The sequence below is a fragment of the Aquarana catesbeiana genome, linkage group LG05, assembly GCF_042186555.1.
Source record: "Aquarana catesbeiana isolate 2022-GZ linkage group LG05, ASM4218655v1, whole genome shotgun sequence".
Taxonomy (NCBI): domain Eukaryota; kingdom Metazoa; phylum Chordata; class Amphibia; order Anura; family Ranidae; genus Aquarana; species Aquarana catesbeiana.
This window is the reverse complement of record NC_133328.1, coordinates 590,893,135-590,913,714: the sequence shown is the minus strand read 5'-3', so window position 1 is coordinate 590,913,714 and position 20,580 is coordinate 590,893,135. Positions and strand designations below refer to the sequence as shown.

General features: G+C 45.3%; 1 protein-coding gene across 1 annotated transcript in view; it reads right to left on the bottom strand.

The window, feature by feature from the left end:
- Positions 1 to 7,140, bottom strand: part of LOC141146079 (fibrocystin-L-like) — a 491,542-nt gene extending 484,402 nt beyond the window's left edge. The window contains exons 1-2 of the mRNA XM_073632839.1: positions 6,202 to 7,140; positions 5,572 to 5,994 (exon numbers count right to left, since the gene is read on the bottom strand). Coding sequence (XP_073488940.1) covers positions 5,572 to 5,994; positions 6,202 to 7,140 — 1,362 coding nt within the window. The remainder of the gene's footprint in view (positions 1 to 5,571; positions 5,995 to 6,201) is intronic.
- Positions 7,141 to 20,580: the final 13,440 nt, after the last annotated feature.

Sequence of the window (20,580 nt, the reverse complement as noted above, 5' to 3'; positions counted from 1 at the left end):
CGTCGGACTTTGGTGTGATCATGTGTAGGCAAGTCCCTTTTTTCGGAAAGTCCGTCGGAAGTCCGCCCAAAGTCCGTCGGATAGACCGTCGGACCAGTTCGGTCAAAAAGTCCGCTTGTGTGTATGCGGCATAAGGGTTTAATCCTCTGCATTGTGTAAAAAGGCTGTTTGATCCTGTCTTCTCTGATCTTCTCATTCTTCCACTGTCCCCAATATATCTGCTGACAGTACAGAGCTAGAGAACAAGCTGCACAAGAGTTTTTTTTTTTTTGGGAGAGTGCATGTGACCAGCAAAGGGACAGTCAACACTGTCCGAACAGAGGGTCGGGGGTCCTGCATCCTCATAGGACAATCACAGGAGAATGAAAACTCCTACAAGCTTTAACCAGACATTGATAGAAGTCAGAAGACTGCTCTAACTGCTGATGGGAAAAGGTATTTATACATTTATATTTACTAAAATAATTGCATTTCCATGTGCTGTGTACTGTGGGAGAGCAGATGTAGTGAATGCAGGGTCCTGGGTTTAGTAACACGTTAAGGGCTTATTTATATTGTTATGCTACATGTGTTACATTGCAATGCCGTTCATTTTGAAAGTCACCCCAATGACAAGGGAATGCACATGTATTGCAACATGCCACAACACAAAGAAATGTACCATAGTCTGATTTTGGGACATTTTGGTGCAATGACAGCTCAATAATTTTATTGGGCTGTCTTAACACAATGCATATTAATGTGCAATATAACGCTTGGTAACAAACTGCACAAATATAAGCAGGCCCTAATAGAGGAGAATTTGAGTATTACTAAAGGTCACTGTTTTTTAAATTGATTTTACATCTGCTTGAAACTCCAGTTTTATTTGAAAAAATGCCCTCCAGCTCAGGTACAATGCAAAAATAAATTAGCAAAATTTACTGCACATTCGTGTCTCTTTCTTTTCTGTACATACACTGTACAAAGAGGCATGGACAATCCTTTCCAAAAATGACTGCTAACTGCCTTTACTATAATCACCTTTTTGCTCTTAGTGTAAAAATAAAAGCTGCAACCCCAGCATTCCTAAGCATTAAAGAATGTGTGAAATTATCGGAACAAAGCTGCAACGTCTATTTTAACGAGACCTGTAAATGATCTAAAGTGACCGCCTGAGCTGGAAGATGGCTGTTCTGAGAATTCCTGTACACACAGTACTGCAGACAAAGAGGAATGTCAATTTTCTAGCAATCACAAGAAATTAATAATTGGTTGCAGATTGAATTTGAAGTGTAATTATAATAATATATATTTTAAATCAGCTCCCCCCCCCATTACAGAGCTCCCCCCACCCCTTAGCCCCCCCCCCCAGTACAGAGTTCCCCCCCTCACATCTTTTCACAACAAACAGAGTTCTCCCCACTCCTTAGAGCCCCCCCCCCCCAGTTCAGAGCTCTCCCTTTCTCCCACCCCCCAGTACAGAGCTCCCCTTTTCTTCTGTCCCTCCATTACAGAGCCCCTCCCATTCCTTAGCTCTCCAGTTTAAAGCTTCCCCCTCCTCCTACCCCCAATACAGAGCTCCCCCCACCCCTAACCCCCCCAGTACAGAGCTTCTTAGTCTTCCCCAACCTCCCAGTACAGTGCTCCCCCAGTCCCCAGTACACAGAGCCCCCCTCCTCTCCCCTTCCCCAGTACACAAAGCTCCCCCTTTCTCCTGCCCAACCCCCTCCCCCCCAAGTACAGTATTCTACCACCCATCCCCAGATATTTACTGTACCGGTAGAGCACTTCATGCCCAGCCTTCTGGCAGCTGCTTCTCCTGAACTGAGGAGGCACGCAGTCATTTGTAAACATAGAATCGGCACAGGAAGTGACAGTGGCCAGCGGGGGGGAACAGGGCTAGTGCCGGAGGTGGCGGTAGGTAAGTATCACCACACCCTGGATGTGAAAAAAAAGCCCTGCTAACAGAAGTGAAGACACTGCATACATTGCTTTCAGTAAGAAGAGGGGAGCTGCAGCTCCCAGTGTGACCGCCCCATCCCCCCGCACAGGGGCATTTGTCCTGGCCCTGGATGTGAGACTTCAGTTAGGTTTTAATATAAGCAAGACTGGTTAGTGGTCAAGTTGTCAGATTGTGCATATCTGTAGCTACTTTTACTACACTTTGCAAAGTGATTATTATTTCCTGATGTACCTTTGGTCCAGATATGTTACATGACTCAGCAACAGAGTTGCCAAGAAACAGTGATGCCCATGGCTATTCTTTACTGCTTGGAAAAAAGCAAAATCATTGTTTGCCTGTTGAAAAGATTTCATTAGGTCACTGTCAATGTATTGGCCAAACAATGGTCTATAGAGAAATGTGAGTTGCATACAATATATTGTCTGAAGCATAATTGCAGAGTACAGAAGTGCGTTCTGTTGTAACAGGACTGGACAAGCTGCAAATCACGACTGTCAAATAAAAAAGGATGCACGTGATCAGGAAGGTTATACACCTGCCTTGCCAAAAAAGGAAAAAAGGTTTCCCCAAGTGGGGTTTTTAGGCAGCAAAATAAGAATATTATACCAATGTATGTAAAAGAGATTACATTTTTATTGTACAAAAATGGCTTCAACACACCAGTTAAAAAATGAGCTCCAATACAGAGTGTTTGACAAGTCTCATGACACTCAACACATATAATGCAGACATGTTTTCATAACAACATTGTATATATATTGACAGTATCAGAAAAGTGGACTGACGCGTTTCGACCTATATATTCCAGGTCTTCTTCAAAGGTCAGTCTGCTAGAAATATACAACAAAGGTACATATATCAAAATTTGATTGCATGGATTTCAAAGCAGGTATACCATATGTTAACATGACATAATTACCCAATGATGCGTGCCCTAAGACGAGAAGCTTTCTATAAGGAGGTCCCCTTAAAATCAAAAAAAATTTTTTTTTTTTTTTGCCTGCTCACTTTCCCCCAGAGGTCTTATGACATCACTGCTGCAGCCTCCAATCCCAGGGCAAGATCCCAAAGATGTGGCTTACGAGAGGTCACACTATAGAGCCCCGTCTGTAGCCCGGACCCCACGGCCGGTCAGGAGGCAGAGGACACCTGCAGCAACAATCCAGGAAGGAAACACAATTTGGAATCACATGCATTATATGCACTCCAACATTAAGTCAGAAAAGTATATGCTTGATTAAATAGTAGCGTAGATCTGTGTGTACACCTAATCTACAGGCTGTAGCCTTATTATGTTAGGTGTGTATATATGTATATATAAACACACATACATATATAAATATCCATATACACATAAAGAAACTATATTTTAATGTAAGAAAATATATATAAGTGCATGCATGGTGTATAAAACTAATTGATAAAACTCAGTTTGAAAACTCAAGAGTATACCCAAATGGTGTGTAAACGCTAATTTATACTGTTGGTGGAGAGTGACGATCAAAAGATAAAATATTGGGATGGTGACCGAAGGTGTGAGACAACATAGCAGTGAGTCCCATAATGTGAGCAGCAGACGTGTATAAAATGTGAACACACAGGGGGTGTCATGCAAAACCCAAACTATAAAACCAGTGATGAGAGTGAATGAAAATAGAGAAAAATAGAGAGAAAGTACCCACATTTGAGAAAGATCAAGTAGACTTGGATATATTACCTAATAAACAGTGTGGAGATAGATGTAAAGCCGCACTGTGTTGCCCTGTGTGCTTACACTCAATTGTGACCTAACCCGGGATTGGCCACAGCATTGAACCGGGCTCAGTAGGCGCTCGTCCAAGTAGAGTTTAGCAAGTCTGGAAATATATAAAGTAAAAAAGTATTGTATACATGAAGACGTTTAAAGTATATGTATGGTCATTGTAGTAAACCAATCATTCTATATAGGACAACAACAGTACGGAAGCACATTGTGATAAAGTGTACTTACAGGGTGAGGCTGCAGGAAGATCCACCAACCAGACAGAAAGATTGTCAGTGTTGTGTGTGTAGGAGAGTATATGTATCCTTAGTTTTGGGCGTGTGTCCAACGAGGATTGATTGATAGCAGGTGCAGGCGCCTCCCCCTCCTGATGGGACCGATCCATGGGAACCGCGCTGGGGGACAAGGCAGCCAAACGGCAGCCTCGTGTGGCCCCCCCGGCGTTCGGGGCGAGTCGGGACTCCGTCACTGACGTCATCGCCGTCGCAATCGCGTGACGCGTCCGCATCACGTGGCACGCGCGGGGCCCCGTGCATGCGCAGTGGGCGGAAGCGCATGCGCAGTGGGCGGAAGCGTCCGGGGATGTCCCCGAACGCTGCCGGCAAGGGAAAGAAAATCCCCAATGTGGTAGCCAGGACCAGCCTGGATGTCCAATGGGGAAGGGGGGAGGAGGAGCCAGCCTTGCAAGCGGCCCTCCCCCCCCCCCACCTTGCCGGGAAGGCACATCTAAGGGGAAAGAACCCTGGCTCGAGGGTCACAGCAGCAAAAATGATGACAGCCCACATGGGGAGGGGCAAACGAGGCATGGGGGAAATAGAAGGCACTATTCTTATATAGGGTCACTTGGTCAATGGGAAAAAAAAGGTACATAAGGACTAATAATCCATCACATACATGAACATATCATCCTAAACAGGTATATACATTGGTTAACAGAAAAACTGCACATGAGGCATCCATATGTGTAGGGAAAGTTCACATGTCTTAGCATATGAGAAACAGGATACATGTATAAAGCAAAAAACAAGAAAAAGGTAGAATACAATATAAAAGTATACAATTGTATAACAAAAAAAGAAAAAAATCGATACATAGGTAATCATAGATATCTCTGGGATAAAAGGGGGGGGAGGGGGAAGAAGAAAGGAGAATCTTCGGGAAGGGAACAGGGGGAAGACTCATAACAAGCAAGATTGTTCTGTGTTACTCAAGAGGGGCCAGGGGGACTTTAATGCGTCTTACCCGAAACAAAACCTTTTAGGAATGGGGCAAATGCCTCATTTAACCCCGGGAACGAAGTGGCATTTAATTTAAATATCCACCTCTGTTCATGTTGCAACAGGATTTTGTTCCAATCACCGCCTCGATTCGGTATATGTACCCGATCGAGATCGGTGAAGGACACTCTTGGAATTCTATAATTGTGTACTGATACTACACGTCGGCCTAGTGGTAGATAGTGGTTGCCAATCTGCATATGATAAATATGCTTGGACATCCGACGATGGAATTCTTGTTTGGTCTTACCAACATAATAAGCACCACACTCACATGACATAAGATATACAATCCCTTGTGTTTGACAGTTGATGAAGTGTTTGGGCTTGAATAGTACCCCGTTTGGAAGGCGGAAAGTTTTGTCACGTCTGATGTATTGGCAAAAGGAGCAGTGTCCGCATGGGAAAGATCCTAAAATTGAACAGTGTTTAGATCTTTTTAGTTCATCCTTGAACTCACTTTGAACCAATTTGTCTCTTAGCGAGATAGCACGTTTGTAGGTAATTGATGGTTTGTTAGAAATAAAATTGCGGACCTTCGAATCATTCATCAGTATGGGCCAATGTTTTTGAATGATATTGCTGACCACCTGATGTTGTCTAGAGAATCGCAGGATGATCCTGGTGGGGCCAGTACCAGGGTCATCCGTTGACCTTTTTTTGGATAGAAGTTCGCACTGGGATTGTGCAGCCGCTCTGTTGTATGCTTTCCGAAGACAGGAGCGGCTGTAGCCTCGTGCCAACAATCTAGTTTGCAAGTTGTAGGCTTCTTGTTTGAAGAGGGCATCATCCGAACAGTTCCTGCGTAAACGCAGGTATTGTCCATACGGAATTGACCTCTTCAATACTGTAGGGTGAAAGCTCTCGGCGTGCAACACCGTGTTGCCTGCAGTGCTTTTTCGAAATGGGGTGCTTGAGATCTTGTTTTCGGGAGTGCGTCCCAACTTGACATCCAAGAATGTCATTTGATCAAGATCGTAGGTCATGGTGAATTTTAGATTATACTTGTTCTGATTGATGCAATTCAAAAATTGGAGTAGCATTTCCTCTGAGCCCTCCCAGATGATGAGGACATCATCGATGTACCGCAACCACAGAGATATGTGGCCCGTGTACACCGCGAGGTCCCCATCATCTAGGAGGGCCTTCTCCCACTCCCCCAGGTACAGGTTGGCGTAGGCCGGGGCACAACAAGTGCCCATGGCCACGCCCTGCACCTGGAGGTAGTGGGAGTTGTTGAAACAGAAAAAGTTGTGATGCAAGATATAATCGAGTCCATCAACGATGAACTCGTTCAATGCTTCATCGTATTTTTGGTTTCGATGCAAGAGTGCCCGTACAGCAGCGATCCCCTGGGTGTGGGGGATCGAGCTGTACAGGGCCTCAACATCGATGGCCACCAAGAAAGAATTCACTGAAAGAGTAAGCCCCTCGATTGATTGCAACAGATGTATTGTGTCCTTCAAAAACGAAGGCATACTCAAAACAAGAGGCTGCAAAAAAGAATCGATGACTCTACTTAAATTTTCCGATATACCCCCATTACCGGAGACAATTGGTCGTCCGGGAGGTTCAATCTGACATTTATGTATCTTGGGCAAGCTGTAAAATGTTGCCACCCTTGGGTGTTTAATCCAGATAAACTCATATTGATCCTTAGTAATTACTCCTTTTTCAAATGCTGATTGGATCAGTTTGTAGAATTCAGTATAGGAGGCTTGTATGAATCTAATGGGGATGGTTTTATACCACTCCCCATTGTCTAGAATGTTTTGACACATACGTACGTAGTCCTCATTGTTCATCAGGACCACGTTGCCTCCCTTATCGGACGGTTTGATTGTAATTTTAGTATTGTTGCATAAGGAGTCAAGGGCTTGGGATTCTTCTATGGTTAGATTTTGGGGGCGTGCTTTTGTGTTATGTTGAAGCTTTGAAGGATCTCTTAGTATTTGTTTAACAAAAATCTCTATACTTGGATTCAGATTGAGAGGAGGAAATTTAGCAGAGGGTTTTTTAAAACATGTTGTAGGGTGCTTTGTAGATTCATTGGCAGTGGAGAGTAAAGTCTCCAAATCGATTTGATCAATGAGATCTAGAGTATTGCTTTCTTGAAAGAGAAGGGTTAAGTCCCGTAGGGCTTTAAACTCTCTCATGCTAAAGCTGGCCCAATCAGTTGTATCGATATTCTCATCTGTTTTTGCATGGAGGCTCTTGAGTAGTAGCCGCCGTGCAAAGAGGTGCAGATCAGTGATCACTTCAAAGATGTCAAGATTTTCTTGTGGACAAAAAGTCAAGCCGCGTGACAGTACACTAATTTCTGCTGCGGATAGGGGATAGGATGATAGATTGATTACACTGAGGGATTCTGATGTCCCCTCGTGACAAAGGCGTCCAAGTTTCCTGTTCCCCTGTTTGTCTGGGGTAAGGGGGGTCCCCGTGTCGGGTTTAAAGGACTCTGAGGTCCAGTTTTCGGGCACCCTATTGTTTGATTTGTATGAATAGTATTCATAGAGGTGTTCAAAAGTGGAAGGTCTTTTGCATTCGTTTCCATAGTTGAGCTATCAGATCTAAAGTTGGGGAGTATAGGTTGTTCACTCGTGGGGGTGTCATATACATCCTCCACATTGGTGTCCACGATACGTTTTCTCCTATCTTGCTCGGGTGAGCCCCTGTTATTCCGATTTCTTTTAAACTTCCCAAGTCCCTTAGGGGATCCCTTTTGATTCTGACTGGGGCCAGATTTATCGTTGGGTTTGGATACATTGTTTGTGTTCTTTTTATTATTCATATTCCTGGATTGTTGTTGTAATGTGTATTGTTTGTTTTTTAGATTTTTCGGGATATAAGTATTCCATTTATATGCCCGTCCGTCTGTAAATGCCGATTTGTCCCTCCAGAATTTTGACTCTTTTTTCTGTAGGATGCCCCTATTGTGGGCTGACAGGCTATCCCGAAGGTTCCCCTGCAGTTCCAAATAGAGGGCATGCTGTGCAAAGGGTTTTAAGGCTACTTCTATGTTGTTGATTTCTACATCCAGCAGTGCTATTTGTTTATTATACTCTCGGGTGAGGATAGCCATCATCTCCCGAGAGCATGTATTGAGGTTGGCCTCCCATTCGTTTTTAAGGTCGGCGCTAATTTGATCCAGGTTCGGAAAAACCTGGATTTGCAATCCTAGAGGGTTAATTTTTTCTTACTGTATCTATTTAGAGATTTAACGTGCCAGAAAAGTGCTGACTTTTTCTCCAGAATTTTATTCAGCTTTTGAACAAGGGATGAGATCAAGGTTTTAACACGATCACCCTGTTCAAAATCCGTCTCATATCCCAACATTAGGTTGGCCCATTCATCTCCCTGAAAATTACTCATTTTGATATTAAGTACCTAATATAGTGCAAATACCAATAAAGACATATGAATAACCCTACACTCTGGAGCTCATGTTTTCACCTCCCGTGTGTCAAAGGGGAAAGGGGTGTTTAACCACCCAAATTTTTACCAAAGAAAAAGGGGGGACACAGGGAGGAGAAAAAGGGAATGCTGCTCACCCCTAATGATCAGGTCAAAAAAGGAAAAAAAGGTTTCCCCAAGTGGGGTTTTTAGGCAGCAAAATAAGAATATTATACCAATGTATGTAAAAGAGATTACATTTTTATTGTACAAAAATGGCTTCAACACACCGGTTAAAAAATGAGCTCCAATACAGAGTGTTTGACAAGTCTCATGACACTCAACACATATAATGCAGACATGTTTTCATAACAACATTGTATATATATTGACAGTATCAGAAAAGTGGACCTGATGCGTTTCGACCTATATATTCCAGGTCTTCTTCAAAGGTCAGTCTGCTAGAAATATACAACAAAGGTACATATATCAAAATTTGATTGCATGGATTTCAAAGCAGGTATACCATATGTTAACATGACATAATTACCCAATGATGCGTGTCCTAAGACGAGAAGCTTTCTATAAGGAGGTCCCCTTAAAATCAAAAAATTTTTTTTTTTTTTTGCCTGCTCACTTTCCCCCAGAGGTCTTATGACATCACTGCTGCAGCCTCCAATCCCAGGGCAAGATCCCAAAGATGTGGCTTACGAGAGGTCACACCTGCCTTGCAAACAAGCATTTGAACATTTATCATTAACCACTTCAGCCCCGGGAAGATTTGGCCCCTTAATGACCAGGCCATCTTTTTGCGATGCGGCACTGCGTCGTTTTAACTGACAATTGCGCGGTCGTGCGACGTTGTACAAAAACAAAATTGACGTCCTTTTTTCCCCATAAATAGAGCTTTTTTTTGGTGGTATTTGATCACCTCTGCAATTTTTATTTTTTGCACTATAAACAAAAAAAAGAGAGAAATTGAAAAAAAAGAATATTTTTTACTTTTTGCTATAATAAGTATCCCCAAATGTTTTGTAAAAAACTAATTTCTTCCTCAGTTTAGGCTGATATGTTTTCTTCTACATATTTTTGGTAAAAAAAAAAAAAAAATCGCAATAAGCGTATATTGATTGGTTTGCGCAAAAGTTATAAGGTCTACAAAATAGGGGATAGATTAATGGCATTTTTATTTTTATTTTTTTTTACAAGTAATGGCGGTTATCTGCAATTTTTATCAGGACTGCAACATTGCAGCGGACAGATTGGACACTTTTGACACTTTTTTGGGACCATTGACATTTTTACAGCGATCAGAGCTAAAAATAGTCACTGATTACTGTATAAATGTCACTGGCAGCGAAGGGGTTAACACTAGGGGGCAATCAAGAGGTTAACTGTGTTCCCTAGATGGGTTCTAACTGGGGGGGGTCACGAGTGATCGTGGATGCCCGGAGGTCATCGCGCCCACCGGGCACGCACATTGGCTCCAGGGACACACTGTGGGTGCGCGTGCCTCCAGCGGCATCTTTAAGAGCCAACGTATAGCTATGACGGCTCACCCAGGGGAGCCAACCTGCCGCATTATAACTGCAGCGGCTGGTCTAGAAGGGGTTAATTAAACCTGAATTCAGTGGTGACCGCTCCATAAGGGGCGCAGGGGCCCCGCCTCCTCATTCATGCATCCGCCCCCCTGATTTACATACAAGGCACCGGACTATTGATTCCAGTGGGAGGTGTATGTTTTTGAAGCACGTGATTAGAACCAGAGGCTCTAATAGGCTTCAAAACAGGGTGGGCTCAGGGGGCGCAGAGCACTGCGCCCTGATCCCACCCTGTCGTGTGACACTAGTGAATGAATATTCCCTATTCTGCCTCATTCTCCTCCCGGTCAATCAGTTTTTCAGGAAACACTTCGGGTTGCTGTTTGGCCGAAAGGAGAATGTATGCTTACCAGAGCTGCCCCGGCTCATCCTTCTCCCTGCCTCCATGCCTCACAAGGTTAGGCAGCCTTTGTTTGTCCCCCGGGTGGGGGGATGATTTCCGCCGCCTGTCTCCCGCGGAGGGCGTTTGTTAGGGTTGGGTGGTTGATCGCTGCCTGTGTCTCCCAGGGGGGGACGGTGATTGATCACTGCTGCCTGTGTCTCTTGCAGGGGGAGTGGATGACACGCCGTCTGTCTCCTAGGGGGGTGTTATTGTGCCGCCCCCCAAAAATAGTGAGTACCAGCCGCCACTGCTCCTGATACTAGTGTGAAATGTGAAAGGATAGATATATATGGCCATTCGTTATAAATGTTACTTAGAAAGCACTCGGCCTTTCTGTATATATACGGCCTCCCACTCTTGTTGCTCATGCGTGCACTCTAGGATGTGCAGCGGTGCGCCCTGTGATCGCTGTGTCTTTTGAGACAGCGGATCACAGATTGTGGTATAGGGCCAATGAAACTGGTCCTGTACCATATGATTAATGTGATCAATCACAGCGATCACATTTGTAAACAAAGGCTGCAAGCTTCAGACAGTGTGACATTTCCACCCACAGAGGCACTGTAGGAAACACTGTGGGATCTTCTTTTTTTTTTTTTAACATAGTGTTACTATGGCAGCTAGCCAGTGTACCTGATCACTAGCCAGCCCAGTATATTGTCTCTATGGTCACATTGTACTGGTGGTGGTTAGTGATCAGGGACACTGGCTGGCTGCTTTGGTTACACTTTATGCCAGTGCAATAAGCCAGTGTTAAACACCCCACAACAATGTCACTATTAACATAAAAGCGCACACACACAGGTTGGACTTGATGGACTTGTGTCTTTTTTCATAGAAAAAAGAGAAAAACTGCGGTATTTGGTATTAAGATTTGACAAAAATTGGTGAATAAAGCAGCAATTCTAACAATAGAACACAGATTGTTAATACAAATTAAAAAGAAAAAAAGAATTGCGCTGAATGAGTGAAAAATGTTACATGAATAAATGTTAGATGAATTAAGCAGTGACAAAATTTAAAAAACAATTAATGCACAGAATGAATGTGAATGAAAATGAATAAACCCTCGTGAAAGCTGCTTATAGTCCAAAAAATAAATCTTAAACTGCAGTGAAAGAGGTGGCCCTAAACCACCAATATAAAAATAAAAATAAAAGTCCAAGTGATTGACAAATATTCATCTGTGAAAAACGAGAAGGAATCCACCACCAAGAACAGAAGGGGTCACTCCTTACCAAAAGGCCACGATCCCCCACTACAGAGGATCATAGCTCGCAGATACACATTAGCACTGACAACAGGAACCCACATCAGCATCCACTAGGGGTCGTCACAGCGTCAGCAGTAAACTCGTGGAAGGGGCGTACCATAAAATGAAAATGGAACTCACATACCGTAAAACCACAAAAAAACTTTATTCCAAAACTCATAAAATGAACACTTACAGTATTCCAGAAAAAAAGAGCCTTAAGTCCGGTCCGTTGGCCGTGTGGACTCGGACAAACCCGTCCTACTGGAATGGAGCACAGATTGGAGGTGACGTCAGCACGCTGTCTAGCTCCACCCTACGCGTTTCGTGACATCATCACGTCTTCCAGGGGCACTTCAGCCCAGTATATTGTCACTATGGTCACAATGTACTGGTGGTGGCTAGTGATCAGGGACACTGGCTGGCTGCTTTGGTTACACTTTATGCTAGTGCAATAAGCCAGTGTTAAACACCCCACAACAATGTCACTATTAACATAAAAGCGCACACACACAGGTTGGGGTCACCCGGGGACGTCACCATGTGGCCCCACTCTCAGTTATAAAAGAACTGTCACCTGCGAGGATGCCTCATATGGTGGGTGCCTCCCATTGAGGCGGGTCGGTGTGGCTTTTTTTTTTTCTTTTTCGGTGAGTCGGCGGAGCAAGAGAAGAAGAAGAATGGACTACATGGGACATTTTTATTTTTTTTATTTTTTAATAAAGAACCTGTCCCAAGCCGTGTCTTGTCATTTTTACCATTTTGACACTTTATTTGTGAAATGGTAGGGGTACATTTGTACCCCGTTACCATTTCACACAGGGGGTAAGGCCGGGATCTGGGGGTCCCCTTGTTAAAGGGGGCTTCCGGATTCCAATAAGCCCCCCACCCGCAGACCCCCACAACCAACGGGCAAGGGTTGTGGGGGTGAGGCCCTTGTCCCCATCAATATGGGGACAAGATGCTTTGGGGGTCTATCCCAAAGCACCCTCCCCATGTTGAGGGCATGTGGCCTGGTACGGTTCAGGAGGGGGGGGCGCTCTCTTGTCCCTCCTCTTTTCCTGCGGCCTGCCAGGTTGCGTGCTTGGATAAGGGTCTGGTATGGATTTTGAGGGGAACCCCCACGCCATTTTTTAAAAAATTTTGGTTCGGGGTTCCCCTTAATATTCATACCAGACCCCAAGGGTCTATATAATTAGCATTGGGTGCTAAGTATATTAGCAAATCTTCAGATTGACAAGAGTAGTCTCCACTTATCTATGTGGATAGAAGGGGTTTATGACAATAGACAAAACACTCATTAAGAGACCCTCCTCGTCTCTTCTCTTCTCTGTGGGTTTTATCTGACCCTACCATGCACCTCTGACCCAGGTCACCCACAAGGAGTCAACACAGGGAACTGCAGAGGATTCTCCCTATCCACACACACTCTAACCAATGAAGGGGGACACAAACACATTCACACACACACGTTACCCAACCAGAAAGGTCAGAGAGTGGTCTGATTTCCTTGAGAACCGACAGATAGGATACATAGGAAAGTAAAAAAATATAGCAAGCTTAAGGACAGCTGACATAGCTGGCATTTAGAGGTCTGCGTTCCCGATGATCCTGATCAAAACGCGGTACCTTCTGGAGACTCTGCCAAACTCCTGATATGACTCTTCAACTGTTATGGGTACTATCTCTGATTGGGACTCTAAAAATAAAAGTTAATACTGCAATTGCAGGAACAGATTCACAGGACGCAATCACTGTGTTTAAAATGTCCATTCAGTCCCAAAATGTATTACTACATGTTATTTTATACATAGATAAGAAAGGGGTGGTGTGAGTTGTTATTAAAAACTAACAAATAGAAATATGTTATTAAAAGCTAGCGAATAGAACAATTGCAAAAGCAAAACCTTGAGAGGGGAGGGGCGAGTAGAGACAGAGAGAGCTTCTAGCAGAAGATGTGTCTGTGTGTTATGTGAAGGTTACAGAACACATTTCAACAGTGTGAACAAAATTGAGTCTCTTGTGCTTAAATGAACAATACAGTGAAAGTCCATGTCAGTTCGGGGGTGCGACAAGGGTGTCCGCTGAGCCCTTTGCTACACCTAATCGCAATTGATCCCTTCATCAGAAGGTTAGAGAGCGGACCATTGTGCGGGGTGCCAGTGGGCATTACTGGTGAGCCACCCTTGAGGGTTGTAGCCTATGCTGATGATGTTTATGTCTTTATCTCTGGGACAGAGGAGGTGCAGGAGGTGGAATCAGTGATAGAGCAGTATTCTGAGGCACCAGGCTCCAAGGTCAACTGTGATAAAAGTGACGTTTTTTGGATGAGCGAGGGAGGTGAGAGCTTTGCACTTCCAGACACCTTCCCAAGGCCCCAGCAGAAAGTCAGAGTATTAGGCATCGAGTTTGGCTCTGATGATTACAGTAAGTCAAAATTGGGAAGCCAGGCTGAATGATGCTGATGTCAAGGTGAAATGCTGGAAGGGGTGGTGGCTCTCCTTGAGGGATAAGGGTGGACTTGATTAGGACCTCCCTGATTCCTATCTTTCTGTATGTCAGCTTTGTTTGCATCTTGCCAGAGTCCTTTTATACCAGGATTTATAGTTGTTTTTTCCAATTGTTATGGAGGAACTGGCTGAATCTTGTGAAGCGGAAGGTGACTTGCCTATCTAGATGGAAGGGTGGCCTAGGGATGGTCAACGAGGTTGTGGTGTTCTCTCTGATGTTTTTGAAACATAATTTTGGTAACATGCTAGCGGAGAGACCGCCTGGATGGGTAGTTATTTTCCAGAACTGGTTTAGGCCTTTTCTAGGCTGTTGGGAGAATGGCGGGCCAGTGAAAAGCCTAAGGGTCAAGCATGGTAAGCTCCCTTCTTATGTTGCCCCATGCCTGAAAATTCTTAGACGGTGGCATATGACAGCAGAGGATATCAGGTCCCTCCCTAGGAGACTCCTGGGTGAGAAGATCATGGGTACTGTCTTTCATGCGCCACTGGCCTTAAGGGATTGCCCAGGTCATATTATGAGGGAGGGTTTATGTTTGATAAATTCTGAGCAGATTCCCTTGAAGTTTAAGGTCCAGGCCTGGCTCGCTTTCCATGGCAGGCTCTATGTGAGGGGGAATGCGAAGTGTCAAGTGGAACCATGGACCACTTCTTGCTTCAGTGACCTTTCAATGCAGAAGTCTATAAAAAGGTGGGGAGGGCTCTGAATATTCCTTTCTTGCCTAGCATTTCTTATGCTGAGTGGGTGTATGGAGCAATACAGAATCGCAAGGGATTTGATTTGGACACTCTTTTTCTAGTCAGCTTAGTAGTCTGATATTACACCTGGAATGCACAATGTCAGGTATCCCTTCGGCAGAATGTCCTTCCTGTTACGGTGGTGGTGTGTGAGATTCTTGGTGAGGTAGGCAAAATTCGGGGTCTTGAGAAAGACAGATGGCAGCAAAAGGTCGAGATAAAGGCGTGGAGGAATATCAGGCCCGTAACTGCTGTTTGTTAGTCTCTGGGTGTTGGGTTCTTTCCATAGGTGTGCGCAGCTTGTTGCATTAGGGTGTGCACCCCAAAGCTTAAACACACATGCGTGTGTGTATATATACACACTGTAATGCCGTGTACACACGACCGGACTTTTCGCCGGTCTGATCCGCCGGAACGAATCCTTCGGACAATCCGACCATGCGTGGGCTTCATCAGACCTTCAGCGGACCTTTTCGGTCGAAAATCAGACAGACTTTAGATTTAAAACATGTTTCAAATCTTTCCGACGGAGTCCGGTTGAAAAATCCGTTCGTCTGTATGCTAGTCCGACGGACAAAAACCGACGCTAGGGCAGCTATTGGCTACTGGCTATGAACTTCCTTTTTTTTTAGTCAGGTCGTACGTCATCACGTTCAAATCTGTCAAACTTTAGTGTGATCGTGTGTAGACAAGTCAGATTCCATGGAAGTCTGTTGGAAGCCCGTCGAAAGTCCGTCGCAAAGTCCGACGGGATTCTGTCCGTCGAAAGTCCGGTCTTGTGTACACGGCATAAGCCCCAATTCACATTAGGAACTGCGTGTGAATCATACAAGAATTCTGTGTGGTTCCCATGTGATTCACATGCAGTTCTCTGCAGTGTGATTTCAGCCCCATTCATTTTGAATGTGCTGAAACAGCACTGCACTAAAGGTAGTGCATGCACTACTTTTTGAAACGCACCTCAACCGCATTGCATGGTACTTTAGTACCATGTGATCTAGTGTGAGCAAATGCACTGTATTAACTGACCCCCGCTGCAAAGGGCAGTACGATTGGAATGTGGTGCAGGAAGCCACATGGGAACATGGATCTCCCACACCGCATTCCAGTGTGAACAGGCCCTTATAAATAAATATAAACCGATATTTTAAAACATGGAGAGTGTCAGTAGAGCAGAAGTTGGTGTCAATAGGGCAGTGGACGTTGTCAGTAGGGCAGTAAACGGTGTCAGTTAGGGTTGCCACCTCATCCCTTTTAAACCCAAACACGTATTAATTACACAGGTTCTGTGGCTGATTACGGTGGTAATTAAATGTACACGGTGCCTTATCTGTATTAAATTAGCCTCAGAACCTGTGTAATCAATATGTGTTTGGGTTTAAATGGATGAGGTGGCAACCCTAGTGTCAGTAGGGCAGTGGACAGTGTCAGTAGAGCAGTGGATGGTGTTAGTAGATTGTTATTATTAATATTATTTTATTTTTTTACCTTTTTTTTTCCAGCCCTGTTTTGGGGGGCTTTGGTGAACTATCAGGGTTCTAAACAGACCCCTAATATATCACTTTTGAAACAGAGAAAAGGACCAAGGACAGAGATTCCCCAGTCCCTTTCTCTGCAGCCTCAGCTGCAATGGGCAGTGAATGAATGGGAAGTGCTCTGTGCTGAGCAACCCCCCTTTCCCCCACAGCAGCCGGAAGGAGAGGACAGAGGGAAGCCATCAGTGCTGCAGGAAGCCATCACAGCGTGAATCAAGACAGGTGGCAACCCTGTCTCCCTCCACACCCGGTCCGGCCGAATTCTTCTACCTGGGGCCCGGGAACTGGGTGCAGTGCTTCTTCTGCAGGATTCTCCTGGGCCGAGGGCCAGGGACCAGTGGTGTCCCTTCTTCTTGAGAACTGAGCTGGGCAACGTGGTCCGGGACATAAAGGTCACTACCACGTTCAGGACAGGAGTCATCTACTGCACTGTGGCTTCAGACAATTACATTAAAGCCCTAACCTGCCTCAGCGGATTGACATAGAAGAGGCCAGGACTAATTTAATTGTTGGGAGCCGAGTGCAGTAAATCACACCACCTGCACCCGAAAGTAGTTAAATAATTCCTTTTTTTCATGCCCATGATCAGCCCTGAGTTTCTTTATTCCGGGGGGGGTGGCACTTGCCAAATGTTTAAACTTAGTAAAAATACCCTTTTAAGAGAAAATAAGATCATTTTGAAATTGATGATAGAAACATGTCTCAAAGTTGGGACAGGGTCATGTTTATCAGTGTAGCATCCCATTTTTTTGACCGATTCTTGCCTGATATAGGATTCTACCTGTTCAACAGTCCTGGGTCATCTTTGTCATATTTTTTGTTTCAAGATGCACTAAATATTTTTCATTTGTGAAAGGTCTGGACTACAGGCAGGCCAGTTAACCAGTGTATCACTATTCAATCTGCGCAATCCAATAATTTGTGAACCAAATAATATATAAAAGTTGCTAGCTAATGTCTATAAGTGATTCTAACCTTATTAAACTGATATATACAAAAAATGATGTAGCGCAACCTGCAAAAAATAAACACACTATAATGACCCTCTTATGTATATGACGTCATCCCGCGGCCATCTCTGCATCTAGCGGTCCTGTGATTGTATATGACAAACACGTGATTCATGGTTAGCACTGCCTATAGTGCCTTCTTTGTAAGTGCAATGTTTTATTTTTTTTAAATAAATGTGAAGTTTTAAACAGAGAGCACTAGGTCTGTCTGCTTTCGGCCAGCGATTGATGCAAGCACGCTGTGAGCCGCGGACCATTTTCTTTCTGTGATGATTTACTTTTTATACTTGTAAGTAGACTACAATAAATGCCTATTTTTTACCTATACGGGCTTCACTATTATTGCTCTTTTCCTACTGGGTTATCCTGCTGGTGACTGCATAATCCATTCATCTTCCCATGTGTACCTTGATGTCCTGATGATATGTGACCACCTGGCTTTTACCATCTTCTGGCTGTCTGTGATGGAGTGTCATTCCGAGTTACTGTTGAGCCTTGGCATCATATGATTACATTGCATGCTATTGATATTTTTCTGGTAAGCAGATTGGCAGCACGTGGGTGTGGTGTGCTTTCTTTGTGCACACTGAAGTTTGGTGGAGGCTTCACGTCATTTCTACTCTTCAAAAGGTTCTTATGGACTATTATATTTACTTGATAACTTTGTTTCAATTTAGCGCTGCATTTTGACTTTTTTTATATATGCGTTTGATGAATCAACAAACTATGCTGGCAGCTAACCCTTCTTTCTAGTTAGCGCAGATATTTGTTCACATTTCATCTATATATCCTCGCCCCCATCCTCACTGGAAAAGTTGTTTCCCTGGCAGCTAGGGAAACCCTGCTGCAGCAATGCCACTCCTTGATTGATATCTCAGAAATCATGCAACCTGGTGTGTTGCTAACACTTTTTCCCTCTACCCCATCTAACTGCCACTCAACTACCCTGCTCTGGTGCTTGCGCCTCCATATTCCCACCCCCCTCTGTACTGGACCCTGCCAACACCTGACAGGTATGGCACAAACTCCCTCAGGTTGTGATGCTTTGCAGTGTTGCCAGCTGCTTCCTTAGATTCAGGATCTGGGTTCACTAAAGAAACAACTTGTATTTAGGAACTGGGTGACAAGAGATCAAAATTCGGTACCACATCCAGTGCTGTGTCTTGGCCTAGGCCAACAAGGCCTAGGCCTAGGGCGGCACTTTGCGGGGGGGCGGCGGCTTTTTTGCCCCCCCCCGTGAAAAAACCCCCCCAACCCGTCCTCCCCACGTCCCGAACAAATACAGCCTCCCGCGGCCAGCTCCCGCTCTGATACAGCCTCCCGCGGCCACGTACTGTGGTCAAGGGAGGGAGCGACTGCCGCCCCCATAGAATGGACCGTGACTGACTCTGTCAGCTTGACTGATGGAGCCGGAGCCTAATGCTCCGCCTACCCACCTCTGCAATCCAGCTCTGGGAGTCGGGACGTGTCTCTCTGGTCACCGGAGAAGGAGGAGCGAGAGAGAGGAGGACGGCAACGGCGGAAACCCCCAGGTAGTTCATTTAAAAACTTACTGTAACCCCGGCAGCTTTAGTAATGCAGCCACTGTGCCCCCAAACACAGCCACTGTGCCCCCAAACGCAGCCACTGTGCCCCCAAATGCAGCCACTGTGCCCCCAAACGCATCCACTGTGCCCCCAAACGCATCCACTGTGCCCCCAAACGCAGCTACTGTTCCCCCAAACGCATCCACTGTGCCCCCATATGCAGCTACTGTGCCCCCATATGCAGCTACTGTGCCCCCAAACGCATCCACTGTGCCCCCAAACGCAGCCACTGTGCCCCCAAACGCAGCCACTGTGCCCCCAAACGCATCCACTGTGCCCCCAAACGTATCCACTGTGCCCCCAAATGCATCCACTGTGCCCCCAAACGCAGCCACTGTGCCCCCAAATGCATCCACTGTGCCCCCAAACGCAGCCACTGTGCCCCCATAGCAGCCACTGTGCCCCCAAATGCAGCCACTGTGCCCCCAAACGCAGCCACTGTGCCCCCAAACGCATCCACTGTGCCCCCAAACGCAGCCACTGTGCCCCCAAACGCAGCCACTGTGCCCCCAAATGCATCCACTGTGCCCCCAAACGCATCCACTGTGCCCCCAAACGCATCCACTGTGCCCCCAAACGCAGCTACTGTTCCCCCAAACGCAGCTACTGTTCCCCCAAACGCATCCACTGTGCCCCCATATGCAGCTACTGTGCCCCCATATGCAGCTACTGTGCCCCCAAACGCATCCACTGTGCCCCCAAACGCAGCCACTGTGCCCCCAAACGCAGCCACTGTGCCCCCAAACGCATCCACTGTGCCCATCAATAGCTGCCACTGTGCACATCAAACACACCACTATGCCCATCAATTGTCACCACTGTGCCATCAAACGCAGCCACTGTGCCCATCAAACGCAGCCACTGTGCCCATCAAATGCACCACTGTGCCCATCAATTGTCACCACTGTGCCATCAAACGCAGCCACTGTGCCATCAAACGCAGCCACTGTGCCCATAAAACGCAGAAACTGTGCCCATAAAACGCAGCCACTGTGCCCATAAAACGCAGCCACTGTGGCCATCAAACGGAGCCACTGTTCCCAACAATTGCCACCACTGTGTCATCAAATGCAGCCACTGTGCCCATTAATTGCTGCCACTGTGCCCATAAAATGCAGCCACTGTGCCTATCAAACGCATCCACTGTGCCCATTAATTACTGCCACTGTGCCCATCAATTGCCGCCACTGTGCCCATCAATTGAAAGAGGAAGGGGTGTGGTTTATGGGGCGTGTCCTAAATAGGAAGGGGTGTGGCCTTGACAGGAAGGGGTGGTTCATATTTAAATGAGGGGGTGTGAATTAAGTCAGGCCTAGGGCAGCACAAAACCTAAATACACCACTGACCACATCCCATTTATATAAGAAAAAAGAGAGAATGGGCAGGCGGGACTTTTAAGGTACCAAGATATAGAGTAAACAATCTATTTGAAAAAAATATAAATCGCTCAGAGGAGCTTCTTCAGGAGTTTTTTGTGTTGCATGAAGTAATATATACTATAAGAAAAACAACAATTGTAAATGGATATGCTTAAAAATTGCCATGAATAAAATCGCATGGCATGTTAATAAGACTTACCTATATATATTTTT